General features: G+C 59.0%; 5 protein-coding genes across 5 annotated transcripts in view; 3 read left to right on the plus strand and 2 right to left on the minus strand.

Annotated features, from left to right (window-relative positions):
• ENH_00049640 (hypothetical protein, conserved) overlaps window positions 1-485 on the plus strand; it is a gene marked incomplete at both ends in the record, with an annotated part of 2,921 nt that extends 2,436 nt beyond the window's left edge. Inside the window, 2 exons of the mRNA XM_013581188.1 lie at window positions 80-168; window positions 279-485. Of these exons, the coding sequence (XP_013436642.1) occupies window positions 80-168; window positions 279-485 (296 nt within the window). The remainder of the gene's footprint in view (window positions 1-79; window positions 169-278) is intronic.
• An 85-nt stretch (window positions 486-570) lies between these two features.
• ENH_00049650 (hypothetical protein, conserved) lies at window positions 571-4,364 on the minus strand (the record flags this gene model as incomplete). Its single annotated transcript, XM_013581189.1, has 5 exons — window positions 571-910; window positions 1,202-1,291; window positions 2,704-2,778; window positions 3,091-3,718; window positions 4,103-4,364. 5 exons carry the CDS (start codon window positions 4,362-4,364, stop codon window positions 571-573), a joined length of 1,395 nt encoding a protein of 464 aa, XP_013436643.1.
• Window positions 4,365-8,610: 4,246 nt separating this feature from the next.
• On the minus strand, window positions 8,611-12,096 carry ENH_00049660 (Chromosome II, complete genome, related; the record flags this gene model as incomplete). The annotated part of the gene is made up of 11 exons (XM_013581190.1): window positions 8,611-8,780; window positions 9,078-9,241; window positions 9,496-9,621; window positions 9,920-9,984; window positions 10,230-10,272; window positions 10,391-10,476; window positions 10,689-10,738; window positions 10,859-10,922; window positions 11,173-11,217; window positions 11,350-11,466; window positions 11,920-12,096. The coding sequence occupies 11 exons, from the start codon at window positions 12,094-12,096 to the stop codon at window positions 8,611-8,613; spliced, it is 1,107 nt and encodes a 368-aa protein (XP_013436644.1).
• Window positions 12,097-13,016: 920 nt separating this feature from the next.
• On the plus strand, window positions 13,017-17,617 carry ENH_00049670 (signal recognition particle, putative; the record flags this gene model as incomplete). The annotated part of the gene is made up of 15 exons (XM_013581191.1): window positions 13,017-13,342; window positions 13,681-13,768; window positions 14,078-14,823; window positions 14,977-15,037; window positions 15,156-15,192; window positions 15,346-15,435; window positions 15,559-15,629; window positions 15,768-15,856; window positions 15,998-16,053; window positions 16,229-16,281; window positions 16,540-16,590; window positions 16,711-16,771; window positions 17,035-17,123; window positions 17,310-17,384; window positions 17,519-17,617. 15 exons carry the CDS (start codon window positions 13,017-13,019, stop codon window positions 17,615-17,617), a joined length of 1,992 nt encoding a protein of 663 aa, XP_013436645.1.
• A 2,381-nt stretch (window positions 17,618-19,998) lies between these two features.
• ENH_00049680 (cytochrome C1, putative) lies at window positions 19,999-22,671 on the plus strand (the record flags this gene model as incomplete). Its single annotated transcript, XM_013581192.1, has 6 exons — window positions 19,999-20,079; window positions 20,410-20,708; window positions 20,998-21,187; window positions 21,382-21,574; window positions 21,972-22,219; window positions 22,486-22,671. The coding sequence occupies 6 exons, from the start codon at window positions 19,999-20,001 to the stop codon at window positions 22,669-22,671; spliced, it is 1,197 nt and encodes a 398-aa protein (XP_013436646.1).
• Window positions 22,672-23,695: the final 1,024 nt, after the last annotated feature.

The raw sequence follows: 23,695 nt of genomic DNA on the forward strand, positions 1-23,695 counted from the left end.
TGCTGCTGCAGCGTCCACCTGTAACCTGCTTCCCGTATTGCGTTTGCTGCTGCTGCTGCTGCTGCTGCTTTTGCTTCAGCCCAATCAGAGAAGCTGCTGCAGGGCCGCAGGGAAACTCTCGTAGCGCTGTGCCCGGAACACGAGCACTTACACACAGAACTTCGCGAGGTAACGTGGCCTGCTGCTGCTGCAGCTGCTGCTGCTGCTGCTGCAGCCGCTGATGCTGCTTTTGCTGCTTCGCGCTGCAGCTGCGCTCCCCTTCTGCTTCTGCGTCTTAGGCTGAAGATACACCTCAGGGCGCCTTGAGGCTGCACCCGGTGTCTCAGCTGTGGCAGCTGCTGAAGCGATCTGGAGATGCGCTGCAGGTTCGTGCTGCAGTTGCTGCTGCAGTCGCTGCTGCAGCTGCTGCATCAGTTGCTGCTGCACTTTCTGCTGCACTTGCTGCTGGCTGCTGCTACACTTGCTGCTGCGTTCGCTGCTACTGAAAGCTGCGTTTCTCCTGCCATGCGCGTCTGGATTGCGGTTAGCCACAATTGCTGCTGCTGGGAGCAATTGCTGCTGCTGCTGGCGCTATTTTTGCTGGCTGCAGCTGCTTCTACTGGTAGTGGGTGCTGCTGCCGCTGCTGCTGGGTACTTCTGCTGCTGCTGCTGCTGCTGCGAACTCTTCAGAAAGCCCTGGACTGCCAACGCGAACAGACGGCGTGGGGCGCCCGAGTCAGTGCTTTGCTGCTCCAGGTGACCTTCCCCTGCTGCTGCAGTTGCTGTTACTGAGGCTGCTGCTGCTTCCGTTGCTGCTGCTGCTGCTGCCGAAGCTGTTGCTGCTGCTTGCGCATGCTTTTGTGTGTCTACTGAAGGAAGTGCACGAGACGCTGAAGGCCGTCGAGAGGCTTTGGCTGCGATTGCACAGTCTCTGCTAAGCAGCAGCAGCAGCAGCAACTGCTACAACAATAGCAGCAGCAGCACCATTTGCTGCTGCTGCTTCCTCAACCGCTTCGATAAGTGCCCTATGTAGGCGCCTGCGCCGGCGCTGAGGCTGCAGCAAAGCTTAAAGTTCTGAAGCTGCGGAAAAGCAGCACTAGCAGCAGCCGCTACAGCAGCGGGCGCGGCAGCAGAAGCAGCTGCTGCAGCAGGATCCTAAGATGTGTTTGCTGCTGTGGCCTCTAGAGGCAGAAAAGAGGCAGCAGCCACGGGGTGTACATACACCTCAGGTTTGACTGACAATGCTGGAGCCCTGCCGCTCAACGAAGACGCACTGCATGCAGCAGCAGAGAGCAGCAGCTGCTGCTCCTCGCTGCAGCAGACGTAGATGAGCAGCAACAGCTGTAGCAGCCGTGCGAAAAGAGCAGCAGCAGCAGCAGTTGCAGCAGCGGCCGTAGCAGCAGGTGCTGCAGCAGCCGAGTCAATGCCTTAAAAAGATGTACGTAACAGTGGGCAGCAACGCCGTAGCCCACTACAGTAGCAATACTCAGCGGGAAAGCCGCAGCAGCAGCAGCAGCAGCAACAACAGCAGCAGCAACAACAGCAGTAACCGTAACAGAAGCGCCTCAGCTGGGCACCCGCAGATTTAATCGGAGAATAAAAATTCGCTTTGACGATACTACAGCAGCAGTTTGCAGCAGGAGCAATCCTAGCTGCTGCAGCAGCTGCTGCAGCGGCAGCAGCAGCAGATAGAGCCCATTGTCTCCTCGACTCTGAAGAAGCCCCGGCCACTCACGGCCTCCCCCATCCCCATGTTTTGCTGCTGCTGCACTGCAGCAGCTCAACCTGTGTAGACGCTACTGCTGCTGCCGCTGCTGCCTGCAGCAGCAGACCAAAAGCCCCTGCTGCCGCCGGCAGCAGCAAACCAAAACTCCCAGTTGTGCACCTGGCAGCAGCAGCAACAGCGTGGCTGGCGCTGCTGCTTCTGCTTGTCTTCGCCCCTGAAGCACTCACTTGCCGCACGAACTGGCCGCTGCCGCCGCAGCAGCTGCCGCTGCGCATGCGGCTGCAGCAGCAGCAGCTGCTGCTGCTGGCAGCAGCAGCAGCAGCAGCAGCTGCTGCTGCTGCAGAGCTACAGCTGCAGCGGGTAAAGCATGTCCAGAGAAGATGGCAGCAGCTGCACTGATGGCAGCCGCAGCAGCCGCGCAGTGGGACACGCGAGGCTGGTCAGCAGGCAGTGCGACGGCAGCAAAGGCGACAGCGGCAGGAAGGAGCCCAGGCGGCTGTCTGCAGCACACAAGCACAGCTGCTGCTGCTGCAGAAGCATCTGCTGCTGCTGCTGCTGCTGCTGCAGAAGCATCTGCTGCTGCTGCTGCGCATGCGCCTGTTGCTGCTGTTGTGCATGCGTCTGCCGCTGCTGCCGCACTTGTGTCTGCTGCTGCTGCACATGCATCTGTTGCTGCTGCTGCGCATGCATCTGCTGCTGCTGCTGCACGTGCATCTGCTGCTGCTGTTCTCTAGGTAGCTGGGTTTGCTGCTGTTGTTGCTGCTAATTCTGGCTGCTACTATTACACGGCAGCAGCAGCAAGGACACATTTCGCTGCTGCACGGGAGTCCACAGCCAGACGCGGAGCGGCGGCTCAGCGAGCAGCAAAAGGGATCAGCAGCAGCAGCAAGAAAGAAAAGCAACAGCAGCGACGCGCGCAGCAGCAGAAACGACCCACACGCAAGCAACTGCAGCAGCAGCAACAGCAGCAGCAACAGCAGCAGCAAGACGCACCATACTGAGAGTAAGACGGCCCGAGCGAATCTGCTGCTTCTGCTGCCCACGACAGCCACGGACGGGAGGCGCCCCAGTGCCTGCAGCAGCAACAGCAGCAGCAGCAGCAGCGGGAGCTGAAGAAGCAGCAAAACGAAGCCAAAGCACCTCCAGCAATTTGCTGCTGCTGCGCGTCTGGTGCTGCTGGCAAAGACGCACATGTCCGTACACCTGAAGATCTGTGCATGCAAATGCATGCAAACCAAATGAGCATTTTCACTTTTAATGCATTTTCACTTTCAATGCATTTTCACTTTCACTTTTATTTGAGGAATTTGAGTAGTGCGCGCAAGCCTGCACAGATTGCTGCTGCTGCTGTTGCTGCTGCTGCTGCTGCTGCTGCTGCTGCGTACCAGCTGTGAACGACGCCGGCTACGTCTGCCTCGGCGCCAATTTCCCTGCTTGGCTTTTGAATGCTTTTGATGCCAGCGGAAGAGACACAAATGCCTCTCTGAGCAGCAATGGTTTGCTGCTGCTGCTGCAGCAGCAGCTGCCCCTGCTGATGCAGCTGCTGCGCCGCGTCGTCGGCGCCGCCCCACACCTGCTGCTGCAAGCTGCACGCCGCTGCTGCAGCTACGACTCTGCCTGCATTGACAGGTGCAGCGGCAGCTGCAGGTGCTGCTGCTGCTGCTGCTGCTGCTGCTGAGCCGGGCTCAAAAGAAGAGCCCCGGGAAGACACAGGAGGGGACGACGCCGTGTCTCGCCCTGTGTCTCTCGTGCTGCACGTGGCGGGGCTGCTGCTGTCGGCGTTGCTGCTGCTGCTGCTGCTTCTGCTGCTGTACTTTCGAAGCATGACTACAGTGGGAGACACTGCACTGTAGGGCCCCGGCACGTAGTAGAAAGAAGCCGTGCTGCTGTCGGGGGCCCTTGCTGTTTTGAGCTGCTGCAGCGGCGGCGCTGCTAGCCGCTGCAGCAAAGAAGGCTGGCGAAGGTCCAGCAGCAGCACGGAGCCCTTCTCCGACAAGCCCGCAAGCGTTTGCCCTGCAGCAGCAGCAGCAGCAGCAGCAGCGCAATTTCAGCAGCAGCACTGCAGCAGCAGCACTGCAGCAGCAGCACTGCAGCAGCAGCACTGCAGCAGCAGCACTGCAGCAGCACTGCAGCAGACGCCCGCACAGGCGCAGCTCCACGCACAGCAGCAGCACAAAACGAGGAAAAAACAGCAAACGCGGACAGCCACACTGCAGCATCAGCACAGGCCTGCATGGCCAATTCACCCAATGCATCAGCAGCAGCAGCATCACAAGCAGCAGCAGCACAGCAGCAGCAGCACAGCAGCAGCAGCACAGCAAAAGCAGCAGCAGCAGCACAGCAACAATACAGCAGAAGCAGCAGCACAGCAAAGATACAGCGTACTGCGGCGCTTACCGATGATATCAGCGGCAATCACCAGGTCGTCGTCTTGCTGCTGCTGCTGCTGCTGCTGCAGCTGCTGCAGCTGCTGCTGCAGCGGCGCCGTTCGAATCAGCTGGGGAGTGCGCGCGTCGGCTATAAACAGCTCGCGAGAGCAAACGACTACCTGGGTGGCTCTCGACAGCGGCAGCAGCCGCCTGGCCCAGGAGTCTGCTGCTGCTGCTGCTGCTGCTGCTGCTGCTGCCCCGCAGGGGGAAAAGCAACTCGGAGGGTCCATGCGGTTCACACACTGCAGCAGCAGCAGCAACAGCAGCAGCAGCAACAGCAGAAGCACCAAACAGCGCCGTCAGGGCGGTGGGAAAGTCGCGGCAGCAGCGGTGTGTACGTGCTGCTGCTGCAGCTGCTGCTTCTGTGAGGGCTGCCGCTGCCGCTGCTGCTGCTGCTGCTGCTGCTGCTGCTGCTGCTGCTGCTGCTGGGGCTTGTGCGTACCTGCATGCGGTGCAAGTCCACAGCGCACACTGCGCCTGAGGAGAGCAGCACGCCCTGCTGGTGGTGCTGCTGCAGCAGCAGCAGCGCGGGCTCGTCCAGGGCATTCATATCAACTACGAAGCTGCCGCTGCTCCTGGGCAGCTCGAGTTCGCCTTGTGGCCGGATGATCTCGGGTGTACGTACACCCCAGCAGCAGCAGCCGCTGCTGCTGCTGCTGCTGCTGCTGCTCTCGCCGTCCCAGCAGAAAGGCTCCTGCTGCAAGTCATAGACGGCGACGAGGGCAGGCGCAGCCCCTGCAGACGGCAGCAAATGGGGGCGCGGCTGCTGCCCTGCGAGCAGCTTGCTGCTGCTGCTGCTGCTGCTGCTGCTGCTGCTGCAGCTGATGCGCTCCACAGCCGAAGTCCAGCAGCGCGCGCGCTGCTGCTGCAGCGACTGCCCCCACGCGCCTGCTGCTGCTGCTGCCCCCATAAAAGGTGACAGGCAAAAAACCCTGCAGGGCTCAGCCTGCAGCTGCAGCCTTCCCGAGAGTGAAAGGAAGCAGCAGCGGTTTGCTGCGTCTACTGAGAGCAGCAGCGGCGCAGCAGCAGACACGCTGCTGCTGCTGCTGCACAGCACTCCCTCGCCAGTCCAGTTGCGGCCTATGCAACGCGTCAGCACCAGCGGTGCTGCTGCTGCTGCTGCTGCTGCTGCAGCGGGCGGCGCCGCTGCTTCCTCTGCTGCTGCTGCTGCTGCAGCAACGGGCGGGTGCGAAAAAAAGGCCTGGTGCAGCAAAGGCTGCTTGCTGCGCCAGCCCCTCGCAGCAAGCAGCTGCTGCTGCAGCGCGCCCTCAGCGGAGAGCGGCGCAGAGACATACTGCGCCCCAGCCCGCAGCACAGCAGCAGCAGCAGCAGCACAAGACACTGCCTGCAGCTGCGGGCCTGCTCTGCCGCAGCCCACGACGAGGCAGGCTCCAGGCGCCTCTGCTGCTGCTCCAGTGCCTGCTGCTGCGGCCTTTGCTGCTGCTGCTGCTGCTGCTGCTGCAGGCAGGGCTGGCTGCGTGCCCACGCGCCGCCTCCGCAGCTGCTCTTGCTGCTGCTGCTGCTGCTGCTGCTGCTGCTGGTAGCGGCTGCCAGAGTGCAGCGCCAGGCCCGGGGGCTCGAAGCCATAGGGCTCCCTGCCTCTCCAAATGGTCAGCGACTGCTGCTGCTGCTGCTGCTGCAGCAGCAGCAGCATGCAGCTGTCTCTGCGGCGGCAGGATGCCAGCGCGTAGGCCGTGGTCCTGCTTGCTGCTGCCAAGGCGCCCCAGCAAGCTGCGTCGAGGAACAGCAGCAGCGGCAGCACGCCTGCTGCTGCTGCTGCTGCTGCTGCGCAAGGCAAGCCGCTGTGGCAGTGCGTTGCTGCGCGGCCGCAGCGGGAGCTGCAGCAGAGGCGGCACCAGCAGCCAGTAAACTGCCCGGCGCTGCTGCTGCTGCTCCTGCTGCACCCGCAAGGCGTCTTGCTGCTGCAGCTGCAAGCCACTGCGGTGCTGCTGCTGCTGCTGCTGCTGCTGCCGTCACTACTGCTGCTGCTGCTGCTCATGCAAGCCTGGCAGCAGCCGTTTGCGGCCCTCAGCAGCGCGCGCTCCAAGGGACTTTCCCCCGGCACCTGCGAGCTGCTGCTGCTGCAGTCGCCGCCCCACAGCAGCAGTTTGCTGCTGCTGCTGCTGCTGCTGCCAACAGCACTTTGAGGCCTTCTCGCGCTGGGCGCGCGGCGGGGCTTCCGGGCGCTGCGCCGGCCGCCGGGCGCAGCAGCAGCAGCTGCTGCTGCTGTTGCTGCTGCTGGCAGCCACAGCAGCTCATCGTCGCTGTCTCCTGCTGCAGCACGCAGCTCCTGCGACGCCCACAGCACAGAGGCCGGCACTTGCTGCTGCTCTTGCTGCTGCTGCTCCAGCTGCACCAGCTGCTGCTGCAGCCGCAGGCGACTTTGGCGCTGCCGAGACAGCAGGCGGGACAGCTGCTGCTGCTCCGTCTGCTGCTTCGTTTCCGGCTGCTGCTGCTTCTGCTGCTGCTGCTGCTGCTGCTGCACGCAGTCAGCTGCGTCCTCCAGGTTGGCTGGCCGCCGCCGCAGCTTCCCCCGTCGCTGCTGCTGCTGCGGAGTTTCCAGAGGCTGCGACTCTTGCTGCTGCGTTTGCTGCTGCTGCTGCGCTTCCTGCTGCTGCTTTTGCTGCTGCTGCTCCTGCGGCACGCGACGGTCGGGAGCGTGGCGAACGCGGCTCCCGGGGTGGGCTCTTCTGGCTGCCGGCTGCTGCTGCTGCTGCAGGCGCAGCCGGTGCTGCTGCTGCTTCTGCTGCTGCTGCTGCTGCTGCTGCTTGTGGTACTCCGAGATGTGCCGCTGCAGCAAGCGGCAGCGCGGAGCAGCACCAAGCTCCTTCTTTTGCTGCTGCCTGCCTCTGCGGTGCAGCTGCTGCCAGCGCAGCAAATTGTGGTTCGTGAAGAGGCGGGCAAAGGCAGGAGCAGCAGCAGCGCTGCTGCGTGCTGCTGCTGCGCTGCTGCTGCAGCTGCTGCCCGGCCACCTGGGGGTGCGGCACCACTGCTGCGGCCCCCCGCGGCCCTCGTCGGAGGCGCAGCCGCGGCGCGCTGCTGCTGCTCCATCTCTTGCTGCTGCTGCTGCTCCTCCTGCAGCAGAAGCAACAATTGCTGCTAGAGCTGTTGCGCAAGCTTCTGCTGCTGCTGCTCCGTCGCTGCTCTGCTCCGCCAGCAGCAGGTCCCGCCGCAGCCGCGGCGGCGGCCTCAGGCCCCTCCTGCTGCTGCTGCTGCCCGGCTTGCTGCTGCTGCTGCTGCTGGCCGCCCGCAGCTCTCCATCACCTTCCACGCAGGGCTGGCCTACCATACCTGCTGCTGCTGCTGCTGCTGCTGCTGCTGCTGCTGCTGCCTCAAGGGGGCGTGTAGGGAAGCCTCTGCTGCATGGCTGCTGCGCCAAGCGGGAGACAAGAGGCGCCAGGCTGTCGCTGCTGCTGCCGCTCTTGTTGCTACTGCTGCTGCTGCTGCTGCTGCTGCTGCTGCGGTTACTACTAAGGATGGTTCACATGCCAGAGGATTTGCTCTGCCGCTACCCTGAAGCCGCAGCAACAGCAGCCGCAGCATGCCAAACCCTAAACCCTAAACCCTAAACCCTCGAGCCAACCCCACTGCGCTAGGGTGCTGTGGAGCTCCAGCACCTGCAGGCAAGGGTTTGGGGCTTTTGCGGCGGCGTCTCATTCGTAAGCATGCTTTGCTACTGCCGCCGCTGCTGCTACTGCTGCTGCTGCTGCTGCTGCTGCTGCGGCTGCTGCTGCTGCTGCTGCTAGCTACGTTGCGTACAAGTTGCGTTTGTGCCGGGCCTGAGAAACAATAGCGACGCAGGTGAGGCAGAGAGACTAAAATAGAGCTGCTGCTGCTGCTGCTGCTGCCTGGCTGCTGCTGTTGCTGTGCTGTTGTCACGGGTGTTCGTGATCGGTGCAGCAGCAGCACTGCAGCTGCGCCGCTGCTGCTGCTGCTGCTGCTAAAGAGTTCAATTAAATGAGAGTTACAAGCAGCAAAGAAGACTTTTAGAGCCGCCAGACAAAGGCCTTGAGCTGCTGCCTTCTTCTTTAGTGCGCGCCAACCCAACCGATGCATCGCAGACCCTCGTGGGGCCCCCAGCCCCAAACCCTAAACCCTAAACCCTAAACCCTAAACCTCGCGCGAAAGGCGTGAAACCCTTGGCCTTCATGTTGCAAAAAGCCATTTGTCATTACTACAAATGAACTGAGGAGGCTTTTAAATGCACATTGGAGGGGAACAACAGCCCGGTTTCGCGAGGTGTATGTACACCCGACTCCGCCGCCGTGGCAGCGAGCCCACTCCTGAAGCTGCTGCTGGGGTGTACGTACACCTCAGTGAAGGCAAAAGCTGAGGCTGCTGCAGCAGCTGCGTTGCTTCTGCTGCTGCAGGGAATTGCAGGGGCGTGTCAGTGCCGGCTGCGCTGCCTTCCGCGTGTATCGACAGGGGTGCTGCTGCTGCTGCTGCTGCTGCCGCCGCCGCTGCACTGCACAGCAATCAGCTACTGGCGCTGCTGCGCCGCGAACAGTCGAGCTGCTGCTGCTGCTGCTGCTGCCGCACTTCGAGCGGCTTCCGCTGCTGCCTCAAGCGAGCTGCCGTTGCTGCAGTGCCTGGCGGGCTGCTGCTATGGAAGCTCTTTGCTGGGCCGCTGCTGCTGCTGCTGCTGTCTGCGGCGCAAGCCAAATGTCACCCCAGTGAGGTGTACGTACACCTCATTTCATTGGCCAACTGCAGTGTCCAGCGGAGTTTGCATGCATGGAAAGAGGAAATAAAATGCAATTAATGAAATAAAATGCAGAAAGAGACAAAAGAGGAGATTAAAAAAAGTTAAAGGCGGAAGGAGCTACACACGAGCTAGCTGGAGTCTGCGCGCCGCCGGCGCCAGGCCTGCTGCATATGCTGCTCTTGCTGCTGCTGCTGCTGCAACATCTGCTGCTGCTGCAGTGACTGCTGCGGACTGCTACGGTCTTCCTTAAGCTCCAGCGCTTGCAGCAAATGTACTGCTTTGACTTCGGCGCCTAAGAGCCCTAGGGGCCCCGAAAGACCAGCAGCCAGCAGCAGCAGCAGCAGCAGCAGCAGCAGCGGCAGCAGTAGCAGCGTAGCCGCATGCAGCTGCAGCGAATGAGGGCTGACTCAGTCACCAAACAGCAGACGCAGGCCTCTGCTGCAGCAGCAAAGCCAGCGCGCTGCTGCTGCAAGAGCAGCAGCAAAACCAGCGCTATGCTGCAGCTTCGCTGCTGACAGCCTCATTGTGGGTGCTCTGAGCTGTACGTACACTGCAACTGTGCTGCTGCAGCAGCAAAACAAAGCAGCTGCTGCTGCTGCTGCCAGTAGGCTTTACTCCCAAGCTCTCTGACTTCAAACAGTTGCACAGCCAGTTACAGGTTGCTGTTGCTGCTGCAACAGTAGCAGCTTCTGCTGCTGTTGCAGTAGCATGAGCAGCAACGGCAGCTGCCGCTGCTGCAGCAGCAGCTGCTGCTGCTGCTCACGCTGACGGAGCAGCTTGTGCTGCCCGACTAAATTCAGGACAAACCCCTACGGGGGAGTCAGAAGTTGTCATAGCTGCTGCCGCGCTGTTAGCAGCAGCAGCAAAAGCAGCAGCAGCAAAAGCAGCTGCAGCAGCAACAGTAGTTCGTGCGGTCTTGCGCCCAGGCCCAGCAGCAGCAGCACAAGCAACTGCACAGTGCCGCTACTCTGCGGCAGCAGCAACAATAGCAACAGCTGCTGCTGCTGCAGCAGACTCAAATCAACCAGCTGCTGCTGCTCCGCAAGCAGCAGCAGCAGCAAATCAGCCAGGCTGCTTCACTGTTCGCCACTGCTGTTTGCAGCCTCAAGCAGGGCGAGTACGTGCAGTCGGCGCTCGAACAAAGACTGCAGCAGCAGCAGCAGCAACAGCAGCAGCAGCAGCAGCAATCCATGCGTGGCCACGAAATACATGCGGCGAAGCATGCTACACTGGTGAAGCCACAGGCAGCTGCAGCAGCAACGGCAGCAGCAGCAGCGGGAGCCAGAAGACAGCACACCAGTTACAGCAGCTCCTTAAACAGCAAAAGCAGCAGTTGCAGCAGCAGCAACAACAGTAACAGCAGCAGCAGCAAGAATATTACCAGCCTTACCTTAGCACGGAGGTCTGCAATGTTCTGCTTCACCATTGCTCTCCTGCAGGAAACTCAACCCAAACAACCCTTAACCCTAAACCCTAAACCCTAAACCCTAAACCCTAAACCCTAAACCCCAATCCCAAACCCTAAACCTCAAACCCTAAACGCTAACGCACTCAGTGGCGTTTGCCTGCTGCATCAGCACGGCCTGCCTAGCGGAGTCAAATGCCTCAAACTGAGAACGGCATATCTCAGAGCGCCGCTGCAGCAGCAGCAGCAGCAGCAGCAGCAGCAGCACAAACACACAAAGAGAAGCAACATAAGAAACTTGCGCGGCAGCAAAATACAGCACAGCCAACACTCAGCTGTACCTACGCAGCAGCTGGGGTGAAAATAGCAGCAGCAGCAGCAGCAACAGCAACACAAGTAGCAGCAGCAGCAGCAGCAGCAGCAGCAGATGCAAAAGCTGCTTACTGCGTGTGTTTCCATCTTGTTATCCTTCAGGCACCGCAGATAAGCCACGCCTGCAGCAGCAAACAGCAGAGAGCGAAGCTTCAACAGCAGCAGCAGCAGCAGCAGCAGCAAATGTACGTGGACGGATAACGGATCTGCAGCAGCAACTGCAGCAGCAGCATCAGGCCTACCTGGAACGCACACAGGGTTTTCCAAGTCAGCCGCCTCTCTAAACATTTTCATGTACATATCAGCCTGCAGCAGCAGCAGCAGCAGCAGCAGCAGCAGCAAACATGAGGAACAGCTGCAGCCAGAATCTCCTGCTAGAGCACCACCGGACCCTCCGCAGCAATCAAAAGAAACGGTGGTGGCATTAACAGCAGCAACAGCAGCAGCTGCTGCTGCTGCTGTGAACGTAGAGGCAGCAGCAGCAACCGCAGCAGCAGCAGCAGCTGCAGCAGCAGCAGCTGCAGCAGCAGCAGCTGCAGCAACAGCAGCGAAGTACCTTCATCTCCCGGGCGTCTACGCTGAGCGCGTCCTCGAGCTTCGGCTGCAGCAAAAAATCACCATAGCTGCACTGTGCCCGTCGCCGCAGCAGCAGCTAGAGGGGACAGCAGCAGCACCTGCTGCAGCAGCAGCAACCGCAGCAGCAGCAGCAGCAGCAGCAGCAGCAGCAGCTTGCCTCCCCAGTCACGAGGTCTGTCCACAGGGCTCTCTGGCCGTCTGGCAGATCCTTACAATTCACCGACAGCCCCACGAAGTTGTGCCGTTGCAGCAGCGCATGCAGAGCGCGGTGACGCTGCAGCAACAGCAGCAGCAGCAACAGCAGCAGCAGCAGCAGCAGCAGGGCCACTGTGAGAAGCCAGCCACACTTATCTCTCCATCGGCTGCAGCGACAGTGTATTGTTGCAGCAGCGACTGGTGGGGTTGCTGCTGCTGTTGGTTGCCTCTGCTGCCGCTGCTGTGTAGCTGCTGCTGCCGCTGCAACTGCTATTCCTGCAACTATTGCTGCCACTGGCTGTTCCCGCTGCCGCCTCTGCTGCTGCTGCTGCTGCTGCTGCTGCTGCTGCTGCTGCTGTGGCGTCTGATAACTCTGGGCAGCGCAGCTGCGGCTACTGCTGCTGCAGCAAACGGAGCCTGTACGTAAGCGGGAGAAACGCAGCTCGCTCCAGCAGCAGCAGCAACAGCAGCAGCAGCAGCAGCTACAGCAGCAGCAGCAGCAGCAGCAGCAGCAAGATGCCCTGCTGCTCACCTCCAAAGCCACCTTCCTCTCCAGAAACCAGTCCTTGAGTTCTTTCTCGAGGGCCTGCAGCTCCTGCTGCAGTGTCTCGACAGCTAGCTGCCGGCGGTCCACAGGAGTCGCCACAATCCCAACTCCAGCAGCAGCAAAGCTGCCCAGCGCCCCAAGCAGGCGCCCGCAGAGGGGCATCTGAAGCAGCAGCAGCAGCAGCAGCAGCAGCAGCAGCGGCAGCAGCGGCAGGGGTAAGGCCTCGTGCGGAGGAGGAGCTGAACTGCAGCAGCTCTGATGCTGCTGCTGCTGCGGCTGCGGCTGCAAGGGCGGCGACGCAAGCTGCAGGTCAAGTGGCACCGGGTCTTCAATGACAGAGCAGCAGCAGCAGCAGCAGCAGCTGCTGCTGTTGCTGCACCACCAGCAGGTACGGCAGCCACAGTAACGGCAGCGGCGATCCCAGCAGCAGCAAATAACGTAGCAGCAGCAGCAGCAGCAGAACCAGCAGCACCAGCCTCACTTTGAGAGTGAAGAAGGGAGCCGCGGAATCGAACGTGAGAAGCCTGAGGGGGCTTCTAGGGTTTGCCCCCAGCTGCTGCTGCTGCAGCTGCTGCTGATTCTGCTAGTGTCGCTGCTGCTGCAGCTGCTGCCGCTCTTCTTGCTGCTGCAGCCACTACCTCGTGATTCAGCCGGAGCGGCAGCCACGGGATCGCCTGTAAGGCTGCTGCAGTTGCTGCTGCTGCCTGGCTCGCAGTGGGGCCCCTTCTGTTGCTCTTGTCTTGTTTTTAAATGTGTTTTTTTGTACTAAAGTACACATTCGCTGGTTCCCTTCGTCAGCAGCTGCTTACGAGAGCAGCAGCAGCAGCAGCAGCAGCGGCAGCCGCCACTGCTGCTGCATGCGCCGCTGGGAAGTGCTGCCCAGGGAGCGAAATCGTTTCTGTCTTCGCGCCTGTATTGTTTTCTGCATCAGTTAGCTCAAAAGGGCTCTTGAAATAGGTCGTGGTGTTGCGCTACGAGCAGCAGCAGCGGGCCGAGCAGCAGCAGCAGCAGCAGCGGCTGCAAGTGTCCTGTGCTCTTGAGCAGCGGTAGACACAGCAGCAGCAGCAGCACAGCGCGCCAGAATGGCAGCAGGGGATCTTCCCTCTTCCGGCGCCTCAGGCGCCTCCCCGGCCTCCTCCTCCCCCTCCGCAGCAGCAGCAGCAGCAGCAGCAGCAGCAGCAGCAGCGCCTCTGGCCCTCGAAATCACCCAAACTGCCCACTTGCTGGGCGAACAAAATGGACTTCGCCACCAGGACTTCAGCCGCTACAGAAAATACCTCAGCCGCAAACTCGGGCGGCTGCGGCAGCAGCTGGATGCGAAAAACGGCAGACACAGATACACCCCCAAGCCGCTGCCCGACAACATTCAGGACGAGAGGCACGCAAGCCTGCTGCTGCTGCTGCTGCTGTTGCTGCTGCTGCTGCTGCGCCTTGCGGCGGTGGTACTGCTGCTGCGCTGCGCGGCGGCGCTGCCGCTGCGTCTTCTGGCGGTGCTACTGTTGCTGCTGCTGCTGCGATTAGTAGTGGAACTGCGTCTGCTGCTGCTGCGCTTTGTGGCGACTCTGCTGCTGCTGCTGTTGCTGCACGTTGTAGTGACGCTGCTGCTGCTGTTGTGCTTAGTAGTGGCGCTGCTGCTGCTGCTGCCCTTGCTGCTGGCACCGTTGCCGTCGTCTGTTTGTTTTTAGCTGTTTTGCTGCTGCTCAGCTGTAAGAGGAGGTGCTGCTGCTGCTGCTGCTGCTGCTGCAGGTATTTGCTGCTGCTTCTGGTCCAAGCTGAACGGGCGTGGGCGTACGGCATGCAGCTCAAGAGCGACAATGCGAACTCTGTGACGCCTGTACGTTGATGCTGCTGCAGCATCGATTGTAACTGCTGCTGTTGCTGCTGCTGCTGCGGTTGCTGCTGCTGCTGGTGTTGTTGCTGCTGCTGAGGCTGCTGCTGCTGCGGTTGCTGCTGCTGCTGTGGTTGCTGCCGCTGCCTACCTTGTGTGTCGGCTGTTTCATTCAGCAGCGGCAGCAGCAAACGGTAGCAAGTAGCAGCAGCGTGCCTGTGCTCAAATTTTGACTGTTGCTGCTGCTGCTGCTGCAGCCGCCGCGTGCAAGCCCTGCTGCTGCTATTTGTGCTGCTGCTGCTGCTGCTGCTGCAGAACGCGAAGCTGCGGGCGCACTCTATCCGCCGCTTCGCCAAAGCCGTTTCTTATGCGCATCAGCTGGAGGCCCTTTGCAAGGGGCCCCGGGGGGCCCCCAAGAGCTCCCCGGAAGCAGCAGCAGCAGCAGCAGCAGGTGCTGCTGGAGAGGCAGCGGATGCAGCAGCACCAGCAGCAGCAGCAGAGGAGGAGGAAAGGGGCCCTCTGTGCGACGGAAAGACCTGCTTGGACGCACTGGCTTACCGCTGCTTCATGGAGTCTGTGCTGCAGCAGGAAAAGGAGCAGTGGACAGCAGCAGCAAACACGCTGCAGCAGCTGCAGCAAGTCTACGTGCAGCTGAAGCACCTCAGCAGCACGCAGCCAGAACTCGAGAAGCTCTACAAGGCGAAGCTGGAGGCCCTTGACCCGCTGCTGCGTCTTTGTGTCTTCCACTCGGGCGACATCCGTGCTGCTGCGCTGCAGCAGCAGCAGCAGCGGGCAGCAGACAGAAAGAAGCAAGCAGCAGCTGCTGCTGCAGCGGCTGCCGACGGCAGCAGCAGCGGCGGCGTAGCTATGTGGAGAGGCGCCCCAGTGAGCCCCAAGAAGGACAAGCCCAGAGCAGCAATTGCTGCAGCACTCGCCAACTGGGAGCAGCAGCAGCTGCTGTCTGTTGAAGCGCTGCGCGCAGTTGCTGCTGCTGAAGCAGCAGACATCAAGGCAGCAGCGCCGGCACTCATGGAAAGGGATGCACAGGGATGGGCAGAACAGTGCGCTCGCTGCTGCTGCTGCTGCTGCTGCTGCTGTTGCTGCTGTTGTGGGTGTTCCTGCCGCAGCTGTTGAACTCTGGCTGCTGCCAGCGCCTGACCTCTGAGCTGTATTTGCGTGCTCTGCTGCTGCTGCTGCTGCTGTTGCTGCTGCAGGTATGGCGAGGCGTCTGCCCGGTTTCGTGGCTGTGTGGAGCTGATACACAAAGAGCTGATGGTGAGTTAGTAGGCTGCTCCGTTTGCTGCTGCTGCTGCGGCCTTTGCTGCTCTCTGCTGCCACTGCTGTTGTGTGTGTAATGCCTCTGCTGCTGCTGCTGCTGCTGCTGCTGCTGCAGGCGGAGCCTGAAGAGGTGTCATGGCTGCAGTGTCAAGGTACGTCGACGCATTCACACGCAGCAGCTGCTGCTACTTCCGCTTTGAAGCATGCGAGTTTGCTGCTGCAGCGGTAGCTGCTGTGATGCTTGGCAGTCGCCATCACTGCTGCTGCTGCTGCTGCTGCTGCTGCTGCTGCTGCTCTTTCTGCAGGTTTCTGCATGGATATGAGTCGATGCCTGGAAGTCGAGCGGGACGCGCTGATGCTGCTGCGATGCCTCCTCAGCCTTGCTGCTACAGATGGTTAGTTGTACTGCTGCTGCTGCTGCTCCTGCTGCTGCTGCGTCAGGTGGAGCTCTCCGGCTGCTGCTTCTAAACTGCTGAGTTATGTCTAATTTGCTTTTCCTGTTGCTGCTGCTGCTGCAGCGGATCTGAAAGGAGGTCGGGAGCTGGCAAGGGCTCAGGAAGGATTTCGTTTTGCAAGCCTTTTGCTGCAGGTACGTTAGCGCTGCTGTTGCTGCTATCGCCGGTACTGCTTTGTGGGGTGCCCAGCGTCGCTGAACTAAAGACTCTGCTGCTTAGTGCTGCAGCTGCTGTCTGTGTCGCTGTTGCTGCTGCTGTTGCTGCTGCTGCAGGGGCTAGAGCGCATGCAAGGAGAAGAGACGCTGCCCGAAGACCGGGGGCCGCAGCTGCAGCGATGGGTGCAGGTTGCCAAGGACAGCAAGTAGGCGAAGCAGCAGCAGCAGCAGTAGCAGCAGCAGCAGTAGCAGCAGTAGCAGCAGCAGGCTCTGCCACTAGTGCACCTGCTGGTGCCCTGTGTGCTGCTGCATTCCCCTGCGGTGCATGTACACTGCGCTGCATGCAGAGCGACATGTTTGGCAACGGCCATCGCCTGTGGAGGAAGTTTAGCTGAGGCTTTCGGTGCGCTGCAGCACAGCAGCAGCAGCAGCAGCTGAAGGTGCTGCTGTTGCGCAGCTGCAAATACTTGACACCTTCCGGAAAAAGCCACCACGACTGGCTAACTAATTCCTAATCTGCTGCTGCTGCTGCTCCTGCTGCAATGCTCTTTATGCTGCATGCGTCGTGCTGTCTTCAGTGTTGGCGCGGGCTGTCTCTACGCGGCAGGTTCCGCTGACACTGAAACCCGAGGTAAGAAGACTGCTGCTGCTGCTGCTGCTGCTGCTGCTGGTGCTAGTGTGGTGGTGTCGCCGCTGCAGTGCGTTCTTAAGGAAGAGTGTCACTTATCGTTATTTCACTTTTTCGCAGCTGCTGGCGGTTACAGCATTGCGGCCGTTACTGCTATTTTTTGCCTTGAATGTGCTGCTGCGGCTGCTGCAGCTGCTGCAGCTGCTGCAGCTGCTGCGTCATGCCTGTTTTGTGGCTTGAATTTCTTGGGCGTGCCTGCAGCTTGCTGAAGATCCCCACGAGCGCATCGATCTGCTTCTGGCCGCCATCTATGTAGGAAGAAGCCCGGTTGCTGCTGCTGCTGTTACCGATATTTTTGGCGGCGCCTGTTGCTGCTGCTGCTCCGTCAGTTGCTGCTGCTGCTTCTTTGTTGCTGCGTGTTTGCTGCTGCAGAGGGTCACGGCCGTCGCTGTGGGGCAGCGCGTGTGCCGCTACCTGTGCGCACTTCTCCGTCGTGAGCTGCAATTTCGGGTCCTAGGGTTTAGGGTTTATGGATTAGGGTTTAGGGTTTAAGTTATGCGCCACGTGGGGAGGGTTTGCGGCTTAGGGGTTAAAGCTTAGGGCTGAGAGAGGGTTTGCTGCGAATCCTTTGGCGGCTGCCGATTCACACTGCCCAAATGGGGGCAGCAGCAACAACGATTTTCTGTTGCTGCTGCTACTGGAACTGCTGCAGCAACCACTGTTTACTTTCTTTTGCTGCGGCTGCTGCTGCTGCAGAGACGCAAAACCTCCAGTCCTCAGCGCCTTGCGCCGCAACCACTCGAGAAGCCATGGGAGAGTCAGCAGAAACGTCTGTACAGAAGCAGGTACACGCTGCTGCTGCTGCTGCTGTTGCTTTGAGTTAGTTTCTGCTGCACTGGTTGTTGTTTAGACGGGTTGAAGGCTTGCTGCAGCAGCTCAGACAGCTGACTCTCCTGCCACTGCTGCTGCTGCAGTGGTTTTGGCTGCTGCAGCTCATGTAACTGCTGCTGGTGCTGCTGTTTGTGCTGCAGCTGAACTCAACAGTCGGGCGTTTGCTGCTTCCTGCTGCTGAGCCGATCGCCTGCAAGCCTCATCTCTTTGACTTGGTAAGCCTGCGCCTGCATGCGGCTCTCCGCGTGGCTTTTTAGAGGCAGACACCCGCAGCTGCAGCAGCAGCAACAGCAGAGCAGCAGCAGCAGCAAGAACAACGGTTCGGGACTCATTTTGCTGCTCGTCTCAGGCCATTTCCTCCCTTAAGCCTCCCGACTTGTCGAAGAAAACTGGAACTTCGACAGGGCGCCGTTTGGGCGGTTTGCTGAAGTCGCTGTGGGGCCGTTAGCGGCCTGTGGCTGCAGTTCATTCTAGCGTTTTTCTAAATGTGTCTTCATTTTGTTCTTTTTGAACAAATAAGACAATTTCCACTTCCTGGCAGTATGCCTTCTTGCCTTTTCTTTGTTGCTTCTCCTTCGCCAGGCGATGGAAACAGCTGCGCTCTGCAGGCTCGAAATGCAGCAACCACTTTGCTGCCCACTTTATCCCGACGCATTTGCTTCTCAAACCTTTTTATCTTTTTATTCTTTCCCATCTTATGCACGATTCGGTTTATTTCAGTCCTGCCGTCTGATTTCTCTCTTTCCCCTGCATCTCCTTGCACTCGCCTTTCCAGCCAGAGCGCAGCAGGAGGTTTGCTGTTGGTGCTGCTGCTTCTGCTGCAGCTCCTGCTGCTGCTTTGTGGTGGGTGGCCTGGCGGGTGTGCGGGGCGGCGGAGTGGAACTAAACAATAGTTGGAAGCTGTTGTTTTGTAGATCCCGACTCCCCTGATCAAACTTTTGCCCACTGAGCACCACGGTAGAGACGCAATATTGATCATTACCAGTGTTGGTCTAGGTTTTCAGTTTTTTGCATCCGCTGTTGCAGATAGTTGCCCGTGGCTAGCTGCAGTTAGCTGTGTGTCTGTGCCCGTGGGTCCCGCGATTTGCGCTGCTTCATAAACTTCCGAGAGGCGTACGCAGCAGCTGAGCAACAGAGCGACTTGCGTTTTAACGAGGAATATTCCTAATGCGGAGCAGAAAAAGAATCTCGAAACAAAATCCTTGACTGTGTGTCGCTTTAGTTAAGCACCACACGCAGCAAAGCGAGGCAGCGCCCGCAACTGAGCTGATTCCTCTTAGCTCTCCGGGGGCGCTCTGTGTGCCGCTGCATGCATGCATGCGTGCACATACAAATGCATGAATGCATGCATTTGTATGTGCACGCATGCAAGGTGCTGCAGCAGCTGCTTCCCAGAGCCAACTGCGGCAGCAGCCATGTCTGAGGGTCTGAGGGACCCTGCCATGCACGCAAGGCAAATGGCCTTAATAAGCATTAGTGTCTTTTCAACAAATATATCGCCTTAGTAAGCATTAGTGTCTTTCCAACAGGTTATTTCCAAACTGCGCCATCGCAGGCATAGTGCAGCGCAGCAGATTTCTTTATGCTGTTCACTCAGCAGGCTAGCCTGGAGACCCCAGCAAGTCGCAGAAAGCCAGAATTGTACTGCGCTGCTTGAGTAGATTCCGCAGCAACAGAGGGCTCTGCAGCCAAGAAGGGCTCCCACTGCTTCTCCAGCTGCAGCTGAGGGGCCCCTCCTTAGCCTGAGCCAGTGGTGCAGTTTGTTGTGAGTTTTGCTGCAAGATTTCACGCTCAGTGGACCTGCGCTGCGAGGTCGTAGCTAAAGCTCTACGTGGCCGTGCAGACCACTGGACCCAGCGGCGTGCAGTTCAAAGAAGATAACAAGAGCCTTCTTTTTGGCCAGCGGGAGGCAAGAGCTTCTATCTAAAAAGGATGGCTGGCTGGGAAGTACAAAAAATGAGGTGCTGAGTCACGCTGTACTGGCCTTGGGACCTTCATGGTCAATGTGTGCATGTACATGAAGACACGCACGCAATGTTTCATTGTCTTTTATTTGTATGCGTACAAGTGTACACGCATATATATATGTACACGCATATGTATATGTAAGCATGGGCACAAATATGTTGATATACGCGAGTGTTTATATGTATGAAGCTTCTATGCATACGTGTATGATTAGAATGCATTTGGACTCGCTTGCTTATCCTCGCCACAGCGCCTTTCTAAACCATCTTACATTGCGCTAGGGTTAATAAGCACTGAAAATGGCTAAAGGGCGCCAAATTTGTACTCAGCAACTCAAGATATGGCAATAAAGTGAGATGTATTGTCCTGCGGATAAGGCCGACGGCGGCTGCTGCCAGGGCCTCCGTAGCTCTGCAAAAAAGAGCAGGAGGCGCAAGCGTATCTCGAGTTATTTGAAACCCTGTAACTCCTTCCAGTAGAAATTGAACATATCTTGAAGTGCTGCTAGGGCCTAACTGCGCGCACTGGAGGGGTAGCTTCAGTGTGCATCGATGCGTAGCGCCCATCTTTTTGTTCCCCTGTGCAGTAACAGCAAAATCAAATTCGATAAATAAGCAAAGTTGAGGTCGTGCGCAACGGAAAGGCAGAAGGAGCAACTGCTGCAGCAGCTGCTCGCTGACAGCCCCAAGCAGCCACGAGTAACGGGCATAGGCAGGCAGGGCTCAGGCCCAATTAGCGAATGAAGTGGGGCCCTAATGGCAGCCGCTGGAATCCTCCTTGTTTTTTTCTTAGACGACGGCAGGAATACCGAATAGGGGCCAAAAGAACGCAACTTCCCTCGCCACGTAGACCCGCAACACAATGGGGGGCGGGGGCGGCGGCGCCCTCAACAAGCTCTTTCCGGGCTACAAGGACAAAATATGGATGAAGGTCCCCGCACAGGTGCATTTATAGCCCCTTATGCTTGTGGAAACCGTGAAGGAGCGCCTCACGGCGCCCCGGAAACTGTAGTTGAAATGCGCAGCAGCAGCGGTGGAACCGAGGCAGCTCTGGCGAAGCTGCGACTGCTGTAACCATCTGCTAGACCTCCAGCAGCCCAAAATTACAGCGAAATGGGCAGAAGCGTCTTACGAAGCTCCCAGACGGCGCACAGTGCCCCCAGGGAGCGGGCCGGCTCCAGTTCAAGCTTCTTGCGCCGGCGTTTCTGGTGCTCTCAGCTGCAGCGGCACCTGCAGGCATGTTCAGTCATGCATTTGTATGTGTTTGCTGCAGTGGCGGGAGCGGCTGGTGCGCCACTGGAACACGACTTACGAGAGGCAGGTCTACGCGCAGTGCGTGGTGTTCAACCAGCGGCTGCAGACCTACAGCAAGACAGTGCTGGACCCGCTGCGCCCCGACGAGAAGTACAGCCTTCCTGCCGTTGACTACAAAAGGCAGAAGGCTAGGGGGACTTTGGTGGAAGGTGCGGACTTTTATATTCCCGACAAACACGCACAGAACCGCTTAGCCCGCCCTTTCGAGCCGTACACGGAGGAGGAGCAGGAAACGCGCCAGCGCTACAAGTACCAGAAGTAAGGGCTCATTTATTGCATGGAAGCACGAAACTAAAGCATATATTCTGGTCATATTTGTTTTACTTGGAGCATTTGCGCCCATAAGCGTACTTGGACTATTATGTTCAAAACGGCAGTAGCAGTCAGCCGTGCTTAACTTTCGCCTCCGATTGCAAGTTACGTTCAGCTTGACTGCGTGCGCGTCTATGCAGCTCTTTTGTTTTTATTGTTTTAGTTTGTTGCTTATTTTAAACCCCAGAGCCGCCTAGGAGCTGCTGAGTCTCAGTGTTTTTCTGTGGCTGTGCAGCTTGGGCTTTTACTTGGCGGTGGCTCTGGGTGCTTCCTTCGTGCACGACTGCTTCTACCAGCGCCGCCCCGTTTGCTGGTGCCTCGAGAAGGAGCCCCCGAGGCCTCCGCATTATCCTTTTTGGTTTAAATCTATTTTCCACTCCCACGACATTCCGTCCGTCCGTCGCGGCTACGAAGTCTACAGGAAGGTAGATGCTGCAGCGTCAGCGCGCTTCCCCCCAGCAGCAGCAGTGCTTGCCATGAGAGCCTATTTCGGCTGGACCTGCTGCAGCTTCTACAGCAGCAGCAGCTGCTGCTGCTGCTGCCCCCGTCTCGGGCGGGGCTGGAGGCCAAGGCGGTGCGGGGCTGCTGCGGCTTGCTGCGTCTTGCTGCTGCTGCGCAGGTCTGCTCCACCTGCCACTCCATGGAGCAGCTGCACTTCCGCCACCTGGTGGGGGAGGTGCTGCCGGAGCTGCGGGTGAAGCAAATTGCTGCAGAGTACGACGTCGAGGACGGCCCCAACGACAGCGGCGAAATGTACACGAGGCCGGGCGTGGCTGGCGACGCCTTTCCCAAGCCGTATCCCAACGAGGAGGGTAAGCAGCAGCAGCTGCGCGCTGCAGCAGCAGCTGCGCGCTGCAGCAGCAGCTGCCGGCGTTGCAGCAGCAGCTGCCGGCGTTGCAGCAGCAGCTGCCGGCCACCTGCAGGCGCAGCCTATCGCTTCTTTTTCCTTTTCCTGAAGCTCTCTGCATGCGTTTCGCCTAGCTTTTTGAGTATTGCATCTCCTTTGGCTTCTCTTTTCCTTTTTCTGGAGATTTTTGCATGCATTTTGCCCAGTTTTTTGGAGTGTTGCGGCGCTTTTGGCTTCTTCGTTTTCCCTTTTCTGAAGTTTTATGCATGCATTTCGCCTAGTTTTTTGACTATTGCAGCACTTTCCCCGGGAAAGCTGTGCTGATGGCCCCTGCTGGAGCCCGTTTGCTGTGCGGCCTGCAGCTGCGCGTTTCGCCAACAACGGCGCCTACCCCCCAGACCTCTCGCTGATCACCGGCGCCCGCATGCACGGGCCCGACTACATCATGGCTTTGCTGAACGGCTACCACGAGCCGCCCATGGGCGTCGAGCTGCGTCCTGGGCTGTACTGGAACGTGTGGTTTCCGGGAAACGCCATTGCCATGGCTCCGCCGCTGCAGGACGAAATGATTGAATACGAAGACGGCACTCCCTGCAACGTTTCCCAGATGGTGAGAATCTTTAAAAAGTATTTGCAGCGAAGCAGACGCAGCAGCTGCTGCGGTCCAGCTGCTTAGAGGCTGGCTGCAGTGTGCGCTGTGGCGTTTCCACGGGGCTGAGGGGCCGCGGGCGGCGAAGTGAATGAAGGGGGCCGCAGCCTTACTTGTAAATGCGGTGCCGTGCATGCATTTTGTTTTTGTTTTATTTCATTTTTATTTGCTTTTTAGAGAAAGTCTCACTAGCTGCTGCCGCCTGCTGCGTGTGCGCTGGCCCGCAGTCGAAAGACGTGGTGAACTTCCTCACCTGGGCCACTGAGCCCACCTGCGACGAACGCAAGCTGTTTGGTTTGAAGGCCGTGAGCGCGGCGCTGCTGGGCTGCGCGCTGATGACTGTTTGGTGGCGTTTCTTTTGGGTCATTTACGCCACTCGCCGCATTGACTTCGGCAAGCTCAAGTACCTGTGACCACTGGTCCAGTGCGTGCGGCTGCAGGGTGCATGTATGCATTGACTTGTATACTTAAAACTGCATTTGCATCTTTATTTTGTACTTGTATTGTTCGGGTGCTTCTATGCACATGCGCTTCTGTCAATATGACCATGCAAATGCAAGAGGAGCTGGGAAAGCGAGACCGCAACTGCTGTTGGTTCCTACTCGGTGGAGACTCGCTGTTCAGCTCTAACTGCAGCGACCTAGACCTCCCGCAGCAGCTGCATCAGTATCAACTGCAGCTGCTGCTGCACGCGTCGGGCCATTCGGCAGCAGCGCCAGCAGCACCTGCCTGCAGGCAGAGCCAGCGGCGTGCCGGTGCCCTTGGCGACGGTGCGTACACCCGAAACAGACCGAAAGGCGGCGGGGAAACCTGCCCCATAATTTTAATTTATATATGGAGGCATAAAGTGCATAAAATGTTATCCGCAGCTCCGCAACCCGTGCGTTTGCTGGCCATCCCCAACACTAGGTGCTGGGGCTCCCTGCCCGCAGCCGGGCACCTCTTGAAGCCTTTAGTGGTGGCAAGCCTGTGCAGTAGATGTGCCTAGCAAGCGTACTCTAGTTAGGGATCCACCCGGGTCTTTTGCAGGGAGATTTAGCCGACCTCGGAGACGAGGGGGAGTGGAACTAGCGGGGGAGTTCACATTGAAATAGGCTTTTATGGCAATGCAGAGTAGCGGAGAGGCTAGTGCTAGGGCTCAAAAGAACTGCGGTGAGCGTAAATTGCTCCAGCGGCGTTGGGTGGAGGTCACACATGAGGCGTGCACATGCACGTTGCAGTTACTACAGATCTGAGCTTTACGATGAGTTCTGGGGATATTTTCTATGTTTTAATTTGTTTTTATTGAAAGGGATTGTGTTAAGATATTTATTTGGGGCGCATTGAATTTTAACACCAGCAGAAGGGCCACTGGGCAGAGCAGACCTGCGCGGGGTGGTCTCGGGCTGTAGGCGGCCTTCTTCGTCCAGTATAATTGATCAGGTCGCTTACCTATTT

This window comes from Eimeria necatrix, genomic scaffold (assembly GCF_000499385.1).
Source record: "Eimeria necatrix Houghton genomic scaffold, Enh_scaff38, whole genome shotgun sequence".
In the NCBI taxonomy this organism is placed as follows: Eukaryota; Apicomplexa; class Conoidasida; order Eucoccidiorida; family Eimeriidae; genus Eimeria; species Eimeria necatrix.